Source organism: Epinephelus lanceolatus, chromosome 18 (assembly GCF_041903045.1).
Source record: "Epinephelus lanceolatus isolate andai-2023 chromosome 18, ASM4190304v1, whole genome shotgun sequence".
In the NCBI taxonomy this organism is placed as follows: domain Eukaryota; kingdom Metazoa; phylum Chordata; class Actinopteri; order Perciformes; family Serranidae; genus Epinephelus; species Epinephelus lanceolatus.
The window spans coordinates 41,382,422-41,406,553 of NC_135751.1; the positions used below are offsets into that span (position 1 = coordinate 41,382,422).

Sequence of the window (24,132 nt, forward strand, 5' to 3'; positions counted from 1 at the left end):
GAATTTCCATGTGGGAAAAATCCAGGAAGTAAAGCAAACGTTGAAGAAGAGTACACTTGCAAGATAAATGTGACACTTTCTAATGTCACAATGGAGGGACAACTACGCAGGTTGATTTTAGCGCTGCTCATCGTGGACTATATTGCTGTCATTGTTCATTTTAGTCAAACCATACAGTTTGAAAACGAGGCGCGGCTCCAACTAGAAAACAATGTTTTGATGCATTGGATGTGCTGAATGTGCATATTAAGGCAGTACAGGAGGAGGTGCACATTAATAATCCTCCAGGACTGTAACATGCTCATGTTTAACCCAAACAATGTGTCATGTGACTGCAGTTGCTTCACATCCAGGTCGGAACACCTTCTCACCACAAACCAACCGCACCAGAGTTCCTTTGGAACCGGACTGAGACCACCTCTTCAAGAAGGTCTCAGTCTGGTTGTTCTGCTGTGTTCACACCTGCACAAATGAACCGCACTGAGGGGGCAAACCAACCTGAGTGTGACTGAACCAGAAACAGCCCCAAAATCACCATCGCCAAACCAACCAGACTCCACTCTATTTTACAATGATAAAATTAAATTTTTTTTAAATGGAGTCTGGTTGGTTTGATGACAGCAATTTTGGGGCTGTTTCTGGTCAAACAAAAAGGATTTTAATCTGTAACAAAAAGGTCTATGTCTACAGGGATCCTTTCCATAATGCTGTCAGACAATTAAGCCCTGTTTCCACCAAGCAGTCAGTTCAGTTCAGTGCATTGTTTCTGTTTCCACAGTGAAAGTTGTGGATGGTACCAACAGAAGCGTTCCTTAGCGTCCCCATGTTTGGTCCCCCCTCTGTTGGGGTACCTAGCACACAGATCTGGTACTAAAAGGTGGAGCTGTGAACACTGCAGTCTGATTGGTCAGTAGAAGACGGTCACTCTGCTCAGGGCTGAGTTGTGTCTGGTCTTGAGGCTCATGCGACCCGGGGGGAGAACGGAGGGCGGGCACAATGTTTCCACAGCATTGCTGTTGGGTCAGGATGGTGTTACTAGCAGTAAGTGCTGAATGAGTGGCTCCGCTAGCTAGCTACCACCAGACTCGGGTGGTGTGCAGTGCAGTAAACTGACGGGTAACAAAATCAACATTTCAGGCGACATGTGTAACCCGTCAGAAATATTCTAATATTCTCACAAACGTTAATTTTCACCGTTTACATCAATTCATCAAGAACATTCGCCAGTCTTCGTAAATTGTCGAGTGATTGATTTACAAACTGTCATTTTACTTTTTAAACGATTAATTTCAAAGTCTACAGTGACTCTAGCTCCATGTGTCTGATAAACAGAACTGACTCAGGTCCTCACCTTTGGGATTTTACTATTATTTTCTGTACAACTCAGCCACAAAAAGCAAATACAGGAGAGAACTTCAACAAATCCATCCTGAGTGATAAAGTATTGTTTTAATAAACCAGACATTTTTCACAGCAGATGTTTTCACTAGCCATTATGATAGCTGCATTCCTCCTCATTAGACGATTAGTGGAGCTGAGTCATCATCACAGTCACCATGTCCTCCTGTTAGAAGGCAAAATGTCTGCTGAGAAAAACTGGGGGTTCTTTTTCACAAACAGCCTGCGGATCTGTATTTTTCCTCAAATTCACAGATGAAAAACAGACAGAAACACAGACGCACTGTAGGGTCAGTAAGTTCTTTTACTTCACATAAACTGCCATCACCATCTGTAAAAAGCCTTCATCACGCAGTCCACAACTGACATTTAAATAAGCCTCATAATGAAAACCACTGACAGAAACACAGCAATAAGAAGTCTGGAGTGTCATTTCAGAAAACATGGTATATCAGATCATTTTAATAAAACTACAACACCCACAAATTCATCAAAAATGTTCAAGCATCACGATTAATTAAGAGTTAAAACAGCAGATTACAGAGAAATAAACAATATCAAATAGGAAAGAAAAGACAGTGCAAAACTTAATGCTAACATTTTGTCCTAAACCTGCTGCTAAATGCTAGTTCTGCTGCTTATTTAAATGAGGGGCTCATTTTCCAAACTGTCGGGACACTTATTCCAACACGTGGTGTTTTATATTAATAACATAGTGTGCAGAGGACTGAGGCACAGAGTGGGTCTGATAGCTGGCAGACAGGCTGAGGCAGGATGTGAAGAACTGGCAGAAAATAGGGTTACATGCAAACATCTGTTTCACCTTTCATGTACTGAACTGAAGCTCTGAAAACTGCAGCTACAGAAATTTTAAAGGGATAGTGCACCCAAAAATGAAAATGCAGCCATTATCTACTCACCCATATGCCGAGGGAGGCTCAGGTGAAGTTTTAGAGTCCTCACATCACTTGCGAGACCGTGAGACATGGGCACCACCTTCATGTGTGTTCACATGCTTTCGCTGGTCTCGCACAAGTGCACACACGACACACCAGAGAGGCAGTCAGAGCTACAGGCTACAATGAGGCTAAAAACAGAGTTCAAATGAGGTTTTTCCAAACAACTTTTTATGTCGGGGCTTCAGGACACTTGGATCACTACGGACGAGCAGTATGGAGATATTTTGTGGTTTCAATTATGTGTTTTTGGACGTTTGAATCTGGGGCGCCGTCAGCCTCCATTAGGTGGAGTTGTGCTGCTACCTCCTCTCCCCTTGGATCTCTGCAAGTGATGTGAGGACTCTAAAACTTCACCTGAGCCTCCCTCGGCATATGGGTGAGTAGATAATGGCTGAATTTTCAGTTTTGGGTGCACTATCCCTTTCAAGGTACCGACGTCACAAGAAGCCCTTATCAAGAGACAGCAAGGGACTCTGTGTTATTTACAGAAACATCATGTGTGTATGGAATTAAAAATGATTTTAAAATGTTTTCATGCGACTGCGACAAACACTTTTTAAACGAAAGTATAAAGGCCTTTACACACCAAACTCCTGTGTTAAAATAACAAATGATTGATAATATGAAAAAGGAGAACAGAGGTAGAGCAGTTGTTGGCATTACATTGCTGCAGCTGTACAAACTGTCTTTACTTAATCTTTTACAAAGCGTGTCTTGTGGCTGACATAGAAAACGAGTCGCTGCTCTGGCCGTCAACAGTTTGGGAAATGAGCTGTCAAATGTTGAACCTGAGAGAGAAACAGAAGCCACTGCGGTCTATTAAAATATTAAGCCAGCAATCTCTAAAAGGAGATTTTCTAAAGTTAGAGTGTCGTTAGGAATCATGAGCAGAGATGTAGTGGAAGCTTCCAGACACTGTTTAACCAAAGTTTCTGTTCTGATTAGTCAATAAAACATCTGGTGGTGAAAATATCTGTTACACATTTACTCAACTTGTTACCACTACATCACTGCACATGGGAACACGTCCTGAAGGCAAACAGTAACTAACTGACAAACTGTAGTATATTCTTGTTAAAACACACAGAGAATAAGATCAAAGGGAAACTTTTGTTTTTCCAGCCGGAGCCTGTTTTCCCACGTGTTTGTGTCTGACGGATGGAAACGACAGTTCTTTAAAACCAATTTTTAGAGGGAGGTTTTTTTTAAGAGAGTAAGATCCTTTTTGTTTCACCAGAGACAGCTAGGAAATCTCTATCACCAAACCAACCAGACTCCATTTAAAAAAAGACTAATTTTAGCACATATAGAGGCAGCATGTTTTCACATGTAACTGGGTGAATTAAGGTTAATTCAACCAGACCAGAGTTGGTGATTGTTGCAACAGTGAAAAGATGAACCAAGATGGTTTCTGTGAGTTTTATTTAGTTTCTGTTGACTCTGAATGAAGTCTGTATAATGTTGATACAATTACCGTTTATTTAAATGGAGTCTGGTGGGTTTGGTGATGGTGATTTCAGGGCTGTTTCTGGTTAAACAAAAAGGATCTTACTCTCTAACAAAAATCTCTATCTCTGTAGGGATCCTTTCATAATGTTGTCAGATACTCAGAATAACAATCTGAGCCTGTCAGTGACAAAACAAACACTTTCGTGGACGTACACTGACGCTGTGAACAGAGTGGTTACACTGCAGCACACCAGTCTCAAAACCTATGTTCCGATCAGTCACTCAGACACAAAGAAAATGGCAAAATGGGGTCCAGGTTGAAAAATACCAAAGTTGCCCTTTAAACAATAAATGTTACAAGGTTTCCCTTAACAATTGCATTGATTCAAAAATTGCATTGAAACTGTTTTACTGGATGAACAGTTGAATTCAGGCACAAATGTGTTTGTTAAATGCCATAGCTTTAAAACCAGAAATGAGTCATTGTGAGTACAGACAGTGAGGAGGAAATGGGGGCTGATCTCATCCCCCGGCTGAAAGTACCTCGAGCACCGAAGTGGACTGTATTTGTACCATTTGTAAATCCATATCTCGATCACTAACTTTGACCTTTCATGTTGATTACTTCCTGCTGCTCTTCTTTGTCATCTTAAAGGGATAGTTTGGATTTTTTGTAGTGGGGTTGTGTGAAGTACTGATCAGGAGTCCGACACAGAGGCTGAGTAATGTACTGTTGTGAATGGGGGCAGCAGCAAAACCTATTTAGCCACTTCTAAAAAACAATATCAGTTTAAATGTACAATATATTTAGAATATTTTCACCACTTCACCTGCCGTCACACAGCCTACTGCGACAGGGAACTGAAGCCGTGATCTACGCTCTCTTAAAAGCCACCAGACTCCTTTGATAAAAACAGGGACCCCCAAACTACATATATAAAATTGACATACATATTTAACTGGGCCCAAAGTGCCACATGTAAACATACCTTAACATGGTGCATACAATAATAAAGCTATTAAAATAATAATTGTTGACAGATTCATATGGTGATAGTGGATTTAGTGCGATGTACTGTAAACTAAACTGCACCCAGCCCCAAATAGGCCGATTTATCTTTGCTAATAATGTGTTGGATTTGTGTTAATGTGCATTTTTAGACATATTTTCATTATTAAAACAAGAAAAAACAGTAACTCTGAGGCCCCCGAGGTTTCACAGACCCCCTGTTGAAGGCCCCTGTTCGCTTGGATTCAACAAAGTCACACAATAACTCAAACAAACTGACTGACTGAGGCAGCGGTAGCCCAGCAGCTTCTGTGTTTCTCAGTGGAGTCTGGTGGCTTTGAAGAGAGCACAGCTAACGGTTTCAGTAACCCCGTCTGAACAGGCTATTCTAAATTTAGCATGCATTTAAACTGAAATTGATTTTTTTTAGCTGCCTAAAATACATTTTGCTGCTGCCCCCGCCACAGCAGTACATCCAAATTGGGGGTGTACCGACAGACTGCAGCTAATACCCTTCCTTTGTGTAAGTGGCCTCATACAACCCCACTTGAAAATATCCAAACCACCCCTTTAAGGATGCTTAAGTCAAAGGGTCGGCAGGAAACCTTTCAATCTCCCTTGCTGGGTCATGACAACCTAGAGAGACACAAAACAAGGGCCGGAGGGGCACTTGAAGACGCAGCTGTGGGAAACATACAGCCTGAGAGGGCGGACACTGAGGCTGGCTTTACTTTAGTTAACTTTAATGTCACTGTACTGTGTGAATGTTACAGTCCTTTAACAGACATTTCAAAATATCGCGATATATATTGTGTATCGTGATATAGCCTAAAAATATTGCGGTGTTGTTTTTAAGTCAAATCGCCCAGCTCTAATTAGGACTGAGTGCCGCAACGCTCTCCAAGGTGTCTGTGTGTTTGAGAGGGACTCAGAGAGAGGGGAAGGGAGACTATTGCGTGCAGGGTTTTTGGATGTACTAATATTACTTGTCCCGCCTGCTGGAATCTGCAATATTTACATAATGTAATAGTAAATATAAACCAAAACAACAACAAAAACAGCAATTAGCCCTGTGAATGTGAGCGGGTATTGATCAGTGATGGCAGCAAATCTTGACAACGGCAGTGACAAACTAGGTCGCTACAAAGGGTGGCACTTCACCCTGGAAAGGTCGCCAGACAATTTAGAGTCACCAATTAACCTGCGTATCTTTGGACTGTGGGAGGAAACCGGAGCACCCGGAGGAAACCCACACTGACACGGGGAGAACATGCAAACTGCATTATTTCAGGCATCTAACCAGAAACTCATTGACTCTGAGGTGCAAACATGCTGACTCATTTCAGGGATTTAGGACTCATTCCTGCAGAAATAATTTGTGTCATCAGATAATGTATCTGAATCCTGTAAATCTGAGTTCAGTTCAATTCAAACTATTTCTTGAATGAATGAAATTGAACCTAAATGTACGGGGCATTAAATCAAATTAAAAGTAATGTAACTCTAGTCCCATTTGATACATTCAATTAAACAACAATAAAAAATGTGTCTACTTTGCTCTCAGTAACTCTTTCCCTTCATTAAGATTGATCTCTGCTTCATCTCCATTTTTCCCTCAAGCTTTCCCAAATGTTCGATGTGACCTTCAACATGAATACTAAACTGTGTGATTAGTGTCAGTGAGGCTGATCTGCACAGCATCACTTCCCACAGTCCTTTATGTCTCATGTCGCCTTCACTTTAATTGAGGTTTCAGGGTCCCTCAATGCTTTCCTCCTATTGTTGGACAGATTTGTCTCTCGTTGTCTGCCTCTTACTTTGCTCAAAGACTTCCTTCCCTCTTTACTAAAAATCGACCTTCACAGGCTTCATATTCTCAGAGAAAGCAGGGAAGCATTTTGCATTCTCACGTTGTGCAGCTTAAACTTCTCCGACAGACAGAAATATAGTCAAATATACTGTTAGTTCCTGTTTTCACGGAGACGGCTTTGAACTCTATGTTTTTAATGGATCAAAGTAAATCATGACAATGTTTTTTATTTCATTGTTGTGTATTAAAATGGTTGGAGAGCTTCACTTTCTGTTTCAATTCATGCTTTTAGTTGGTCACATAATGGGCTGTGGTTTTAGTTAATGGGTTCTTAATGGTCTCTACATCAAGGATAATGTTCGTCCACCAGTTGAGCTGCATCTATCTCGCTCAGAGGAGCTTCTTGGTCTGAGGCTGAGCGCTGCCTTTAGAGGTCAAGGAGGTTTTGGTGTCAGCGGACAGCAGAGTCATGATGTCTTGGAGAGCTTTACTGATCTCAGCTCCGAACCTGTGGGAGTCCTGAGGTGGAGAAAGTCGAGAATTAATAAGAAGAGAGTTGAAAAGGGAAGAATATAGAAAATGATTGTGGGACAGAATGAAACCACAGAGAGGGAAGAAGACTGAGACAACAGGATGTAGATAGAGAAGTGGGTAAAGTTTTATAACCCTACTGATACTGAATGTTTGAGGCTGATACTGATTTGAATATCTGAGACTTTAAAAAATGTAATATATCTGCAGACAATATCATTTCTATATAAACACTTTTATACAGACCAACACATACCAAGTAGGACATTAACTGTGTATCAAGACCAGGTGGAAACATTAGCACACATGTGAGCGCGGTGCCCAGAGAGGCAGTCAGAGCTACAGGCTACAATGAGGCTAAAAACAGAGTTCAAATGAGGTTTTTCCAAACAACTTTTTATGTCGGGGCTTCAGGACACTTGGATCACTACGGACGAGCAGTATGGAGATATTTTGTGGTTTCAATGATGTGTTTTTGGACGTTTGAATCTGGGGCGCCGTCAGCCTCCATTAGGTGGAGTTGTGTTGCTACCTCCTCTCCCCTTGGATCTCTGCAAGTGTTTTGAAGCCTAAAGGTGCGGACACACCAAACCGACATCAAAGAACTAGTGGCGACGAAAGCCGACTGTTGCGTCGTCTACGTCGCCTCACGTCGCCCTGTGTCAGTTGCATTTGAACACACTACACGGACTACATCCGACGGCCAAGTAGCACGTACGTTCTGCGCCTGCGTGAGAGAGAGCGGAGTGAGAGAGTGGTACATCCTGTCAGCCGAGGGGTTTCCTATCTGTGCAGCCGAGCACCGCAGCACCTCCACGGACTATTACATCCAGACGGTCCCGGTGTTTCCTCCTCAGGCTCCACTTCACTCAGCTGCCCGATAAACCCGCTGCTTCTTCCCACTTTAACCTGAATAACAAACCAGGGCTCGGTGCTCCGGTTGGATCCAAACGGAGAGCTGGGGCTAGCTCAGAGACTAGCGGAGGCTAACTGGCTGTGCTTCCCTCCGGACATGCTGCGGCTAACGCTCCGCTAGCCGCTCCCAGCTAGCTCCGGTTTGTTATTCAGGTTAAAGTGTGAAGAAGCAGCGGGTCTGTGGGGCAGCTGAGTGAAGTGGAGCCTGAGGAGGAAGCACCGGTTAGCCCCGGTTTCACTACAGGCAGATTCACTCGCTACAGGGGCGAGGAAATAAAACCTGAACAGCCAATCAGAGTGATCTCTCTCACCGACAAGCTCCGCCGGCGATTCAACATGCTCAATCGGCCGAAAAGCCACCGATGCCAAAGTGCTGACGGTGCAGGACACATTGCAAAAACTAGGCTGACAGACGCTCACAGACGGCCCAACTTTGGTCGACGGCCAACCGTCAGCTTGGTGTGTCAGGGCCTTAAAACTTCACGTGAGCCTCCATCGGCATGAGGGTGAGCAGATAATGGGTGAATTTTCATTTTTGGGTGCACTATCCCTTTAAGACTTTTTGAGGACTTAAATTAAGAAAATTTAATTAAAGAGATTTTAAGACTTTTTAAGGACCTGTAGACACCCTGGTGTATATTGTGAATCCCTTGATATCAAATGTTTATCTGTGATTTCTGAGTCTCTCTGTGGAGCTCCAGGCTCGGCCCCACCCTCAGTGCTTGAACCCATGGTGGGAAATCACGTGTGTTTATTGTTCTTCCTTATCAATAAATACCTGAAACACTCCACTGTATTAATCTGTGCAGTTTATTGACTTATTGCACTTATTGTTAATCAATAAAGCAGCTGACTGAGCATATATTTAACACATTGCATCATGCCCATGCATCTGTACAAGTAGGCCTGTCATAAACTGACTGATCACATTAGGTTTATCCTGTTAATAAATATGTATCATCAATGTAAATAAGTGTATTACATCTTAAGAAGAGCATGTGATCATTGTTTTAAATAAGCTACACGACCTCCACCAATAACCTTAACGTAAACTCTACCGCCTTAATATTCAAGACAACTGTAACTAATGACGTTAATGTGATGTTGAGCAGCAAAGAACTTGTATTAATCTTGCAAATTCACCAGGCTTCGCTAGCTAGGCTAATGTAGTTAGCAAACTAACGTTAATGTTACGTGAAGTTACATATATCGGTAGCTATTAGTGATAGTCATGTTCTCAGAGGTTTGTTTGAATTTTTGTGTTGATAGTTTAGGAAAAAATATGACGACATAAAAATAAATTTAAAAAAGGACTTTTTCTTTACATTCAGGGGAATTTTGACAGCTATTTTAGATTTAGTCTTGAGATGAAAATGTTTTTTAGTTTTAGTCACATTTTAGTCATTTTTATTCGTCATAGTTTTAGTCGACTTTTAGTCATTATGTTTTTTATCTTTAAACTGACCCAGTGAGGCTGATTCATGGATCATAAATCAGACTCAAGGTGACAGGTTGTATAAGATAATGTGTGTGTCATGTCTCCAGCAGTGTGTGACAGGTTTAAAGGCTGATTTACGAGCACACACTCACTGATCATCATCTGAAAAGCTCAACATCTCTCTATTTATGCTCTCAACAAATAACTAATGTGAGCCAACTAGGATTTGTCCCCAGGTTCATTGTAAACTCTGACTTATCCATGTGACTGTTAAGAAGCAGAAACATAACTTGTTTCTTCATGTGCAACATGTTAGTCTGGAGGTTTAAACTGGTGTCCTCTCACAGAGTTGGTGATTCAAACTAAACTTTCATCTGAGTTCAGACTGTTTACTTACAGCACAGCTACACTCACAGATAACTGAGCCTCCTACCTGCCTGTCAAACACCATCAACCCACAAACCTTCTCCAGTCCAGACTGAGTGGAGTCCTGCGGGGTGAAGCTGTGAAGGCTGCGAGCGGAGCTAGCTGCTAACAGCCACCACTGCATCTAACAAACTCCACAAATCCATTCAGCAGCTCCACCATCCACAGTCAGACACACACGGCTGATTATTTACTGCTGAATTACAGCTCACAACTCGCACCAACCCAAACATCCTGGTGCAGACTATTTACTGGAGTTTCCCAGCCTGTTGCTCATCAGGCATCTGAAGATCATTACAAGCACGGCTGTTCTCGGCTCTCAGTGTCCGATAGTCCACCATGAACATTTTTATCAGGTCTCGTCAGCGAACATGAAACATAGATTTCGTCTTAGTTTTTATTATCAAGGTCTATTTTTAGCTCGTCATCGTCTTGTCTTCATCATGAAAAAAAGGTTGTTGACAAAAAAAAAAAAAAAAATCAAAACTGTTCACATTTCAGCAGTGTAAACAGACCATAGTGGCACTGTGGCCGTAGTTCAACCCTCGCTTTGCTCTCTGGAGGACAGACTGTTTCATAGAGTCACTTTTCTAAATGGCATTAAACTTATTTTGTCTTTCTGTGCAGCAGCTCCTTGTAACTTATTGACTGCCTTAACACCCGATACAAATATTTCTCCAAAAGGCTGATACCAGCTGATATACCAACCCGGCTGGTTTATCGGTGTCACTCTATGATGAAACCAGATTCCACAGTAGAAAACGAGACTGTAAAGAGGGAAGTGAAAACAACAAAGCGCTGCAGTTTCTCCTGTCATGTGCTTTGTGGTTGAGGGATGAATGAACAGTGACGCGACAACCTGCCTGATGCCTGTGAGGCCAGATGGCCCCGTCTAACTGCTTTCTACCAACCAGAGATAATAAACAATGAGTAATAATCCACGTTTTACTTGGCTATTGTCATGTCTTAAGAACTGTACCGTGGAAAATTCATGAGAGAACAAGTTACATTAACGGCTTTGCATCTGTCTTCATGTGGTTCGTTAACACTCAATCAGTATCTCTTCATACCGCATGTCATTTTCATACGCCGTGCTGTAAACCTCTGCACAATCCACACAAACTGACACTTTTAAAACTGCAGTAATCTTTCATTTTTCACTATATTCTTCATATTGTATTTTTCTCCTTTTGTATATTTATGTTTCTTGATAGTGCAGTCCGTTCTTTTATGCACCAACACACCAAAGCAAAGTCCTTTTAAGGCAGAGTAGTTCGGGGCTTTGTTTTGCCTCTTGGTTTGGAACTTCCCAGCATGTTTCCAGTCGTGTCAACAAATGTTGGTGGAAACACGCCAGGGAGTCTGGGTCACACTTGAGAAACAGACCTGGGGACTCATTTATAAAACAGTACGTAAGATCCAAAAATGTCCACGCAGACAAAAGCTAAAAATGGCATGTGCCAAAATATATGTGGCAGTTTCTACAACCAGACTTCCACCTCACCATCTGCGTCTCCATTTTCTGTTTTCAAAATTTTCACAAACATCTTTCTTGATGTTTCCTCATAGATCACAACTTCAGTGTGGGAAGTGTCGCACACCTCTTTCAGGCCTCGTTTTGTGCCTACACAGTGTTAATAAATGAGATCCCAGGTCTTTATGTTTGTGCAGCGTCCCAGCTGGAGTGAATACAGATCAGATTCCAGTGATGCTCTGGGTTAGTGAAACATCTCGGTCACACAGGTGCAGTTCATATAAGGAAAAGTAAACTTTAGTATAACGAGAGGAACGAGAGGATTCCTCCCTGTATGAGTGACAGTTGTTTCCAGACACTGATGAAGAAACAGAGGTGTTACTCACAGTCTCACTGCAGGAGTGTTTGGACGACACGTGGAAGTTGATCATGTCCTCGCCTACGATGATGTATGAAACCCCGTAGCCATCATCCGCCACCTGACATGACCACAGACATCATGTGAGATGAACCTTAAAGCAACACTTCAATAAAATCATTTAGACGGTACGTTGACGTGTAATAGGAAAAACGGCGCCTCTCTTGCACGTCTGTTTTTGCACTGTTAAACCTTGAGAAGGCAGGACGCTTTACAGCACACACAAACAGCAACGCTGCTGGCTGTGTGTATGGCACCAGCACCAGAGGGGGCACCAAAACAGCCCAGTATGATCATCTTCAAGCTGCAGCACAAGCTCGCCAAGCGCTGTGCTCATGCTTTAATATTAGAGTTATTAATGCAGTCAGTTTCCTCTGCAGAGCGAAGTTCAGGTCAGGTAACACAGATGTGTGCCTCTATAGCGCCTCCTGCAACTGCTGAAAAATGTTCTATAGTTCTTTTGCAGTGGAGAAAATCCTGTCTCTGCAGAGTCAAAATGTTCGTGACTTTCATTCTGTTGTGTTGTGATGTTTTTCTTGTTATTCATTTATATTTATTTGAACGATAATAGTAGTGATATCCCATCCTCAGACCAGCCGGTAGGAAATACGGGCAGAGGAGATGACATTTTGAAAAGTGGGCCCCTCACACACACCCACTGGGAGGTAACTGTTACTGTTAATGGACCTCAGTTGCGGAAATATTCAAAGGCACTATTTTGAAAAAAGGCAGTGTTCCTTTGTCCCTGGCCAAACTTCAGCGTACATTTGGAGCGTTGTTTGGTCCTATTTCCCACAAGATAGCAGAACATGGTTGGTACAGTTTGATCTGATAGCTGCCACTGGAAGACCATTCTGTGAGGAGGAGAGTGAGCAGCAGCTCTGGAAACAAACCTCAGATTGAGCCAACATACACCCCCATGCTGAGGAACCACTTCTTATTATTCTAGGAATGTCTGATGATGTCAGAAAGCACTCAGCAGTTTTTTCCTTTTCCCACAGTCTGATTATTGCGAAGAAAGAAGTCCCCACAGCAATGATGTGGCCCCTTATGAATACACTTCACCTAGAAAGAGGAAGATGCACATTTATGGACAAACTTCCATATTTTGAGCTCCTCTCAGTCCTTATCTTATTTCTGTGACCTAACAATTGGCATTGTGATGAAAGAGTGACGGTTGTCCTCTTATTTTTCCTTTGTTAATATAAACATTTTTTCATTTTTATCATATTGTACATGTTTATGTTTTCTCAGTTATTACTTATTAGTATATGTTAATTCATTCATTCATTTTCCGTAACTGTTTATCCTCTTGAGAGGCAGGGTTCACCCTGCACAGGTTGCCAGACTATCACAGGGCTGACACAGAAGCCCTTTTTAAACAGGAGTTGTGCAAATTTGCAGGAAAGCCCAATCAGTCTTTTTTCAGCATTGGCAGTATAAAAACAAAATCGGGGAGTGCAGCAAAATGCCGCCTACCTACTTTTGTTTATACAGAATGTGCCTTTTTCGGGGCAATGGGGGGCGTGAGCAAGTAACAAAACGTGTAGCTCAGCGTGTGACGTAAACAGTGACGTGGGAGGGAAGCCGCGGCTGGTCAGTCCTTCGGTGATTCTCTCGTAAGTCGGCCCGTTCTTCACCGTCCCCATCATCTGACGGTTAATGGCCTCTTCGTTTGCGAGGACAAGGAGGGCGCGCAATTCCTTGTCTCCCCAGTTGCTCATCTTTACAGTGTCTGTCAGGTTTGTGTTTCCCTCTTGCTACTAGCTGCTCGCTAATTCCTGCTATCAGCTGTTTCCTGTTTATCCACCGCCAGTGGCTCGCACGTGCAGCGTCATCAACAGCTCCTCCCACAAGTCTTCAACAGCTCCTCCCACAAGTCATCAACAGCTCCTCCCACAAGTCTTCAACAGCTCCTCCCACAAGTCATCAACAGCCCCTCCCACAAGTCTTCAACAGCCCCTCCCGTTGCAGAAGGCCGCCTCAGTCTGTTTAAACTAAAAGGGTTCCTCCAATATGTCTACCCTACGAGGCGGAAAATTGGACACCTTGGATCAACTCGCCAATCCGGCTCTGTGTGTCTAAACGCTCGCAGCTTGCCGGCAAAACGGCCGAACATTCACCAAAAATCTGGCAGTGTAAAAGGGGCTATAGAAACAGACAACCATTCACACTCACATTCACACCTACGGACAATTTAGAGTCACCAATTAACCTGCATGTCTTTGGACTGTGGGAGGAAGCTGGAGCACCTGGAGGAAACCCACGCTGACACGGGGAGAACATGTAAACTCCACACAGACAGACCACCACATAAATGCTGCATTATTTCAGGCACCAGGAACCCTCTTGCTGTGAGGTGACAGTGCTAACCACTGCACCACCGTGCCACCTACTATATGCTTAGGAGGAAAAAAGGAGAAAGAGCACATTACGATCAAAAATATAAATAATAATAATAATAATAAAATGCATAAAACACATTTGACAGAAAGTTGGCCGATCTGGAGTCCATATGGTCCGGGGTTTTATCCCCAGTGCTGGAGTCTGTGCTGTCTGAATTCAAGTTGCTGCAGCTGCTTGTATAAAGTCTGTATTTACAACAGTGCTGTTCCACTCTGAAACTGTGGGGGCGCCAAACTGCAGAAATACCAAATCTTACATAACGTTGCTTTAACACCTCACACACCACCCACTGTACTTATGTGTGTTTATATGATCTTGTTCACATCTGCAGTTCCGACTCCAGGACAGTGTGTGTGTCACTCACCGGTCCAAAGCCTCCGCCCAGCGATATGAAGTCAGGGTGGTTCTTCAGGTCAAACAGCTCTATCTGCTGAATCGGGGTCTGACTGGTGGAGAGACGCCACGGCTCCGACAAAACCTGGAGAGTGAGCAGGACAGGGAGGAAAAAGAGATTGTACTCTACCACGTACCGTATTCTGTGGACGTCACTGAGACACTGCACCAAAGCAGAAGCTCACCTCTTTGAGGAAGGGCGAGTCCACTCCCAGGTATTTGGACACCACGTACAGACAGAAGAGGTGTCGGTCGATGCCGGCTCCGGTCATGGCCATGCGATAAAGGTTCTGGTGTCTCTCTGAAGCCAGTCGGAAGAGACGCCTGCACTGGTCCTCTGCCTGTCAAACATCATCAACAATCTTTACACTTTAAATTTACCACAAACACAACACAGACTCTTGATCACACAGTCTGAGTCACTTTCACATTGACAATGTTTTGTTCTGGAGTCTGTGCGGACATTAAAATGCTGTTTTATGAGACTTGAAATAGAGCAAATTAAAATATCCATCAGTACCTCTTTGTTCTCCAGAGCTTTGACGAAGGCACAGCTCTCGTTGGAGCAGGATCTCACAGTCTCAGTCCGGCCCTCCCTGAACAGACGCGTCATCGACGCCTCGTAAGTCAGACAGAAACCACCACGATCCTGGAGGACGAAGAGGAGGAGGAGAAGTTTGAGAGGAAGAAGGGAGAAGAGGAAAGAGGTGCAATTATTATATTATTATTTGAATCATGCTGAAAGATTGCACAAAATATCTCAACAATGATAAAAGCAAATTAGCCAATGTAACTTCACAAAGAATAAAACATATTTCCAGGAAAATCTTTTTTTTTTTTCATTTAACTTTTTCAGAGTCTGAACTTTCTCAGCAGCACATCAAGAGAAAAACTCAAACTCTGATATGCCCTGACACTGAGTCATGGTGGCTACTTCCTGGTTTGGACAAAGGACAAGACATTACACAAAACTTAATAACAGTAACAACGTTAAATATAACCAGAACTCAACCAACCAGTCAGTCCACAGTCCAGAATCTTTAACTTATTAAACTGCAGTCACGACAGAAACGATCCAGCAGGAGGAGGAAGCACTGACAGAAACTAGAACTATCGCCCCCTGGTTGTGTGACTCTGCCCACCAGCCCGATGCTACAAAATGCTTTAAGAAGTGTGTGTGTGCGTGTGTGTGTTACCCTGTAGTACGCCAGCTGTAAGCCGATCTGTATGAAAGCGTCGGGGCTGATGCGCAGCTTCTTGATCCGTCCTTTTCCAAAGTCTCTGAAGGGAAACACGTGACAGTCCACGTCGTCCGCCAGCGCCTGAGCAACAGCCAGAGAGCTGCTCACCTGAGCCTGAACCTGACACACACACAGAAGAAGAAGAAGAAGAAGAAGAAGAAGAAGAAGAAGTGGAACAAAGGTGATCATTTGGACCTTCACTGACATTGCATGTAAACTTTGTTATTTTTGGCACGAAGTCGAGTCATCACGGTGTTGACACACTGTGCTGGGAGGCAGTGGAAGGAAACGATGGTGAAATCTGACACTGTGCAGGTGACTCAAGCCGAGCATGAAACTACTGTGTGAAACCTTTTCTCCTGTTTTCCCTCTCTGTCAGTAAAAAATGTTTTTGCCATGTGTGTAATTACAGAGAAGCAGTCATAAAAATCAGGTTTAAAAAACTATGTAAGACAGAGATCTTAGAAGTTAAAATCCTGGGACAAAAGGTATCGTCTTGCTCTCCACTTCCAAAGTGAGCTAGGCTTCTCCGCCTGGATGTGCGTGGGTTTCTGCACTTAACTTAACTTTGGCAGGTGTGTACTGAACATAGAGCCGTTTACATCAGTGAAGGCAGCGACGCTGGGGTATGGACCGCAGCTCAGGCACAGAGGAGCAAGTTAGTGTTGTCCATGCAAAGAGCTGCGAGCACCGTCCCACCTTTTACTAAGTGACTGTGAAAACCTGCTGTGTTCATGTGTCCTGTTGTCACGTCAACTAATCAATTAACACACGACATCTAGCAACAAGGAACACATTCGTAAGGGAAGAGACGGGGTACAAACTTAAGTAGTGTAAACTGTCGTACAGTATAAAACAATATGAAATTACACAAGAATCCCCGCTCTGTGGTTATATGATGTTCCTGAGATATGACGTTAAAACATGATGTCACAGTCAAGCTGACCTTTGACCTTTTGACCTTCATTATTTCATCCTGTTAGACATTTGTGTGAAACTCTTTTTCTAACTAGTTTATGAACTCTTGAGTTATGGACAAAAACATGTGAGCTGCAGACGCTCTGATCAGTGTTTGTGTCTCATATTTGTGTTATCACCTCTTTAATGTGCGCTCTGATTTTCTGAGGAACTTCTGAGTGAAGTGTAAGCTGCTGTTTGTCACACTCTGCACGTCACCGGTGACTCACATGTCCAAAAACACACACGACTACAGAATTTGTCAATAACTTAGAAATCTCACTTTATACTTTTCCAATTAATCGCTGACTGCGTTCAAGAACAACACAGATTTCACTTGGTTCGTGTTTTTGTTTGTTTGACGGATCAAAAGATTGGTTAAAAAAAAAAAAAAAAATGGAGTCAGGAAACAGTAAAAGAAACAGGAAAAGCCATTTAAAGACAACCTGTTCCTGTTCAGCTCTGAGATTCGTCAGGTTGACCGCACACGACCCAAAATGAGACCCAGTGAGTTAAATCCTGCTTTTGGGCCATCATAACAAAGTGTCATATTTCTGATAAGAAGAGGAAGGAGCCTGAGTAGTACAGATGACCTCGGCCCAAAGCCATAAAAAGGTCAATGGTTGACCTTTAAATTGGATCAAGTACAACATTTAACTTACTGACAGGGTTTAATGCATTAACATGATAAATAAATGTATTTTTATCACTAGATCACGTCAACGTGGAGGAACTGATTTCCTCTCACAACGGTGCAGAACGTACATGCTGGTTTTTGAGGTGTGTTCATGTGCAACTGTTTTGGCCGAGACACGCCGACTTTAAGGTGCTGACACACCAAACCGACATCAAAGAACTAGTGGCGACGAAAGCCAACTGTAGCGTCGTCTACGTCGCCTCACGTCGCCCTGTGTCAGTTGCATTTGAACACACTACACGGACTACATCCGACGGCCAAGTAGCACGTACGTTCTGCGCCTGCGTGAGAGAGAGTGGTACATCCTGTCAGCCGAGGGGTTTCCTATCTGTGCAGCCGAGCACCGCAGCACCTCCACGGACTATTACATCCAGACGGTCCCGGTGTTTCCTCCGCAGGCTCCACTTCACTCAGCTGCCCGATAAACCCGCTGCTTCTTCCCACTTTAACCTGAATAACAAACCAGGGCTCGGTGCTCCGGTTGGATCCAAACGGAGAGCCAGGGCTAGCTCAGAGACTAGCGGAGGCTAACTGGCTGTGCTTCCCTCCGGTCACGCTGCGGCTAACGCTCCGCTAGCCGCTCCCAGCTAGCTCCGGTTTGTTATTCAGGTTAAAGTGTGAAGAAGCAGCGGGTCTGTGGGGCAGCTGAGTGAAGTGGAGCCTGAGGAGGAAGCACCGGTTAGCCCCGGTTTCACTACAGGCAGATTCACTCGCTACAGGGGCGAGGAAATAAAACCTGAACAGCCAATCAGAGTGATCTCTCTCACCGACAAGCTCCGCCGCCGATTCAACATGCTCAATCGGCTGAAATGCTGCCGACGCCTAAGTGCTGACGGTGCAGGACACACCGCAAAATCTAGGCCGACAGACGCTCACCGACGGCCCGACTTTGGTCAACGGCCGACTGTCAGCTTGGTGTGTCAGGGCCTTTAGGCGGTGCTGCAGGGGGCCTTCGTCACCTCTAGTTCTCTGACGTAGGTTTGGCGTGCCTGGGCCTTAAAGCGCCTTTTGAAACGAGTTAGAAGGTGCCGTACGATAAACAATAAAGCAGAGAAACAGAGAAACTGGAGTCTGACGTAGCTGACAAACTATTTTTTATATATCTGCTGCAAAAAAATAAAAAAATAAAAACGCCAATAACTGGTCAGAAAATGTGTTTTGACACGTAGGAAGGCGCTAGTATTCTGACTGGTTTGTACGTTTTTTTTTCAGTGAAAACTTCTGAAAAATTGTGACAGCAAGCACGAGGGTTTTAATTTTGTCGTAATGTAATGGCTGGACTCAATAATCGCTGAGAAGCCTTGATGAAGAAATAAAGGTTGTTTTTTTCCAGCTCTCCGTTCATCATCTGTTAACTGCTGATATATAACAACCACACGATGTGGTTTAGACATCATTAACTGAACACACACTGTTTTTAGATGTGAAGCAGCTCTGGGATTCAGAAGGCGACGGACACATCAACAGTCTGCACAAAGACGACTGACGTAGGTCGCTGATGAACACAGGGCGTCCCCCTGCCTCAGCACAAACTGAGAACTGAGAGTCAACTGTCAGACTGTTGGACTTCCTTATTCATCCGCAAGTCCTTCACATGACCTTTACCGGTCTGATCCCCACAGAGGGTTCAAAACAACAAAGAAGAGAATCTAGATTTTCTTTACGTCACACGACAGCAGGCTGCGAGAACTGTGAGAGTTGAGGGCGAAGGGAGAGATGAAGGACAAAGAAACCTTGAGCCAGAGTCCTGCACGAGGTCGGGTCCCCACAGGTAACCCCCCCAGAAAGCTGTGTAACGAGCAAAAATATGTGTAATATAAATTCATGGGTAAAAAAGAACTACAGGTGGGCGGGGCAGCGGGTGAAAACAAATATATATTTTCAAATATTTCCAGTGTCAGTATCATCACTCCATACACTCACAACATGCACACACACACACACACACACACACACACACACACACACACACAGATGTGTAATCTGATAAAAAAAATGAATAAAACACATTTCTCAACTGCCCTGACCTTTAATGATTCAGACGAGGCATTGAACTCGAGCTGATTGTCCTCCCTCTGTCATGTTCTCATAAATTATGTTTTCATCCCACTAGAAAGAGAAGCTAAGAAGACTTTAAATCAGAGTTGGGTACCCACAGGTAAACCACTAAAAGCTGCTGGTAAAAAATATGTTTATATATAAGTTTGTGGGTAAAAATGAAGTACATATGGGCAGACAGGTGAGAACAAAAAAAAATCATATAAAACATTTTCAACCACCTATCCAAAGCCATGTCGCAGAGGCAGCAGGCCATACAAAGCCCTCTACCGGGCAACGCTTTCCAGCTCCTCCTGGAGGACCCCAAGGTGTTCCCAGACCAGATGAGATACATAATTCCTCCAGTGTATTCTGGGTCTGCCCCGGGGCCTCCTACCAGTGGGACATGCCCAGAACCCCTCTAACAGGAGGCGCCCAGGAGGATCCTGATCAGATGCCTGAACCACCTCAACTGATGCGAAGGAGCAGCCGCTCTACTTCGAGCTCCCTCCAGATGTCCCAGCTCCTCAGCCTTTCTCTAAGGCCACTTGTATCTGCGACCTCTTTGTTTCGGTCACTACCCAGAGCTCATGACCATAGGTGAGGGTTGGGACGTAGATGGACCAGGAAATCGAAAGCTTCACCACGACAGTCCTGCACAGCGCCCGCATCACTGCAGACACCACTTCTGAAATCTAAATCACTATTATCAAGCTGCAGTTGATTTAATTTTGAAAGCCAGTGACACCAGTGTAACCTTTGACCCCGTGGTCACATTGGTCACCGACGTGGAGGACTCCAGCCATGAAACTCTGCAGCCCGAGGATGAGGTGGCAGCCTACATGGAGTTGGGATCCTTTGGAGGTTTGATGGTGGTGGAAGGAGCATGCTAACATGTTTCCTAACCTGGCAGTGATTGAATGTTTTCACCATCCAGTCAAAGAGACGTCCAATTCAAGAACGGAGAACCAGCTTCATGTGAGGGACTGGAGCCTGGGGGGGTTGATCATGGGGGAGGGTGCGGCTTTGACTGAGACATGATGACAGGTAACAGGTCGGTTCTGGTACTGACCTTTAGGAGTATGGGCGGGTGCAGGTTTTCAAAAACGGACCCGTGCAGTGTCACATTGCATCAAATTTTATCTTGGAATCAACTCAACTCGTCCACCCCAATTAACTGTCAGTGAATCTGCTTTATAGTCACAGAAGGAGAAACTCCAGGACTTTCCACAAGATCATCATGTTTCAAGTTTTCTTCAGTATCACAGTAATCCCCTGTAACTGTTGGTACATGTACGGGCACTCTGTAAGTCAGAATTGCCAACGGTTAATTCAACACTTTAAATACTGGTAAATGGTGGAATTTGCCCGAGGGGGGGGAACAGTGTCAGACTTAGAAACTGCTGCTCTGTATTATCTACAATCTGATATTATGGCAGGTTGCCTCAACTACAGCGCCTTGCAAAAGTATTCATCCCTCTTGGTGTTTTCTACCATTTTGTTGCACTACAACCTGTAATTTAAAAAGGATTTCTATTGAGATTCTTTGTAATGGACCGACACTCAACAGTAGGTGAAAAAAAATAAGAGACAACCTGATCTCCAAAATACAAAAAGTTAAAAATGATAGATTTTTAAAAAACATTTTAAGCAAGATTACTTTTTAATTTCAATCTTTTACAGTTACCAAAAAACAAAAAATGTAAAGGGCCTGAGGCAAATGTTTGGTATGCATGCTCAGTCCTCAGCAGTGTCCGCCTTTGTATCACAGCTTCTAAAGACTTTTTGTTTCCAGCTCAGAGTCTTTCAGTTCTTGTTTGGAGGATTTCTTCATGCTCTGCTCTTTGAGCTCTATCCACAGATTAATAATGATGTTTAGGTCGGGGGACTGTGAGGGCCACGGCAAAACCTTCTGATTTGGAGGTGTGTTATGAATCATTATCTCGTTGTTGGGCTTTACTGTCTTCACAATTTATTGTTTCTTATCTGTGACATTAAAGTAAATCAAAGCTTTGTTTCCACTGAGGGAAATGGTTTCAGCTTACAGAGACAGACAGGAGGTCTGCGTCACTGTGATGTGTAGTTACATTTCTGGGGAGGTGCACCTCAGGGTACGGTGTAGGGGACGGCGTTGATTCAATGCAGAAGTATAAATTTCGCCTAAGAGAGACACAGAGCTGCTCCTCAGTTTAATCTGTCTGTTCATTAGTCTACAGGCGATTAAACTGATTTCTGTGTAAACCCTCATTCAGAATGAATATTTCTCATGTAAACTACCTGGAAAGACTTTAATTCCAAATGATTTCATTCAGATTTATTTAATTCCGAATGAGAAGCCATCATGTAACCGCACCCAGTGACAGCGACAGATGTGTTTAAAAAATGGAAAACAACTTTTCAACTCCGCCCACAAAGATCTTTAATCGTTTCAAACCTACCTGATCCTCTTATGGTCATGTTATAGTTCAGTGTCCTGAGCTGCAAACCTTTAAATGTCTGTAGCTCCAGTGCTGTGTGCAGAACGTTAACGCTCTGCTGTTGATCTTATATCATTTTTCATTGACATGTTGTGCAGCTGTTTATTTTCAAACAGGGAACAAAATTCCTGTCTTTTTTTTTTAAATCAGTCTGTTTTTATAAAAGTGTTCAATCCGTGATTGATCCGTGTCGCCCAGCCCTAAGTTGTAATGCAACAAAACAGGAAAAACACTAAAGAGGGTGAATACTTTTGTGACTTACTGACTCTGAATGAAAGTGAAAGCAGTGCTCTTTAAAAGCCCCACTGCTGCATGTATTAATGGACGTTTTTATGGACTGTTCTCTTCTAACTGCTTTTCAGCATCTGTCTGGAATGTGAAATAAACAATCCAACAATCACATGCAGTCCATTGAGGGAAACTCCCATCCTTTCCCCTCAGCGGAGCCCACGATAGCAACTGAATACCTGCCAAACTGGGGGACTTTTGCCACAGAAAACCACCTTGCAGTTCAGACCGCACCAGAGTGCTGTGTGTTTACTTAGTTACATCATTTGATTGCTGACATCTGATAAACATTTACACTCACCTGACTGCGCTCATTCAGGAGCAAACAGAAAGCCTCTTACCTGTCAGGTTGAGCTTCCTCTACAACTGAGAGAGTGATTGTTTTAGAATTTGGCACCACAACAGGAAATAGTATAAGGCTTGCATCACTCTTTGGAGGCATTTTCGATTTCTTTCTCAGCATTTTGTGAAAGAATGGGAACTTCTTCGACTGTTTTTTTAACACACACACACACACACACACACACACACACACACACACACACACACACTCTCTATATCTGAGTTTCAGATAATGAGGCAAAACTAAAAAGTAAACGTGATCCCCGTCAGTAAAAACCTCAGGCTTCAGACCGAATCTGAATTTACATCTTTTTCTACTTTGGCTCCAAGCTGACGTCATCGTGTGTTGGATGTCTTTCTATGTTCGTCTGCCCGAGGCACGCTACTGCAAGTGTTTACATTACAGTCACTGCTACATGTAGCTACATGCTATCGTCAGGGAAACATGTCATCTTGGTCGCTGACATTGATTTCTGAACATGTTTCTGCTGGAACGTGTCTGCTTTGTGTAGAAGCTTTAACTGGTCATCATTTACAGTAGAAAGTGACGCTAGTTTACGTTACAGTCACTGCTACATGTAGCTACATGCTAACTCCACGGTTGCTGGAGTTGCTGAAGTTGATTTGTGATTTGTGAAGTAGAAAGTGATGTTATTTTAAGTTACAGTCACTGCTTCAAGTAGCTACAGGCTAACATCAGGGAAACATCATCTTGGTTGCTGACGTTAATTTCAGATCATCTTCCTTACGGAACATGTGCACTTGTGTTTAGAAGATTTTATTGGTGATTCCTAGAAAGTGACGCCATTCTACATCACAGTCACTGCTACATGTAGCTACAGGTTAACATCATGGAAACATGATGTCATCTTGGTTACAGACATAGATTTTGTACTATATTCCTGTTGGAGCATGTCGGCTTGTGTTTAGAAGCTGTTATTATTATATTATTAGCTGTTATTAGCAATTCTACGATTCAGTCACTGCTACATGTAGCTACAGGCTAACATCAGGGAAACGTCATCTTGGTTGCTGACGTTGATTTCAGATTATCTTCCTTACGGAACATGTGGACTTGTGTTTAGAAGATTTCATTGGTGATTCTTTACAGTAGAAAGTGACGCCATTCTACATCACAGTCACTGCTACATGTAGCTACAGGCTAACATTAGGGAAACGTCAGCTTGGTTGCTGACGGTGATTTCAAATCATATTCCTGCTGGAACATGTCTGCTTGTGTTTAGAGGCTCTTATTGTTGATTCTTTACAGTACAGTAAGTGCAGCTAATCTACATAGCTGTCACTGCTACATGTAGCTACATGCTAACGTCAGGGAAATGTCATCTTCATTACAGGCACTGATTTTGGATTAATTTCGTGCTGGAACATCTCTGCTTTTCTTAAGCTTTTACAGTAGAAAGTGACATTATTCTAAGTTACAGTCACTGCTTCAAGTAGCTACATGCT

General features: G+C 43.3%; 1 protein-coding gene across 1 annotated transcript in view; it reads right to left on the minus strand.

Moving 5' to 3' along the window:
* Window positions 1–1,684: 1,684 nt before the first annotated feature.
* cpt1a2b (carnitine palmitoyltransferase 1A2b) overlaps window positions 1,685–24,132 on the minus strand; it is an 84,809-nt gene continuing 62,361 nt past the window's right edge. The window contains exons 14-19 of the mRNA XM_033644705.2: window positions 15,823–15,987; window positions 15,147–15,275; window positions 14,812–14,967; window positions 14,598–14,711; window positions 11,796–11,888; window positions 1,685–7,144 (exon numbers count right to left, since the gene is read on the minus strand). Of these exons, the coding sequence (XP_033500596.1) occupies window positions 7,016–7,144; window positions 11,796–11,888; window positions 14,598–14,711; window positions 14,812–14,967; window positions 15,147–15,275; window positions 15,823–15,987 (786 nt within the window). The 3' untranslated portion in view covers window positions 1,685–7,015. The remainder of the gene's footprint in view (window positions 7,145–11,795; window positions 11,889–14,597; window positions 14,712–14,811; window positions 14,968–15,146; window positions 15,276–15,822; window positions 15,988–24,132) is intronic.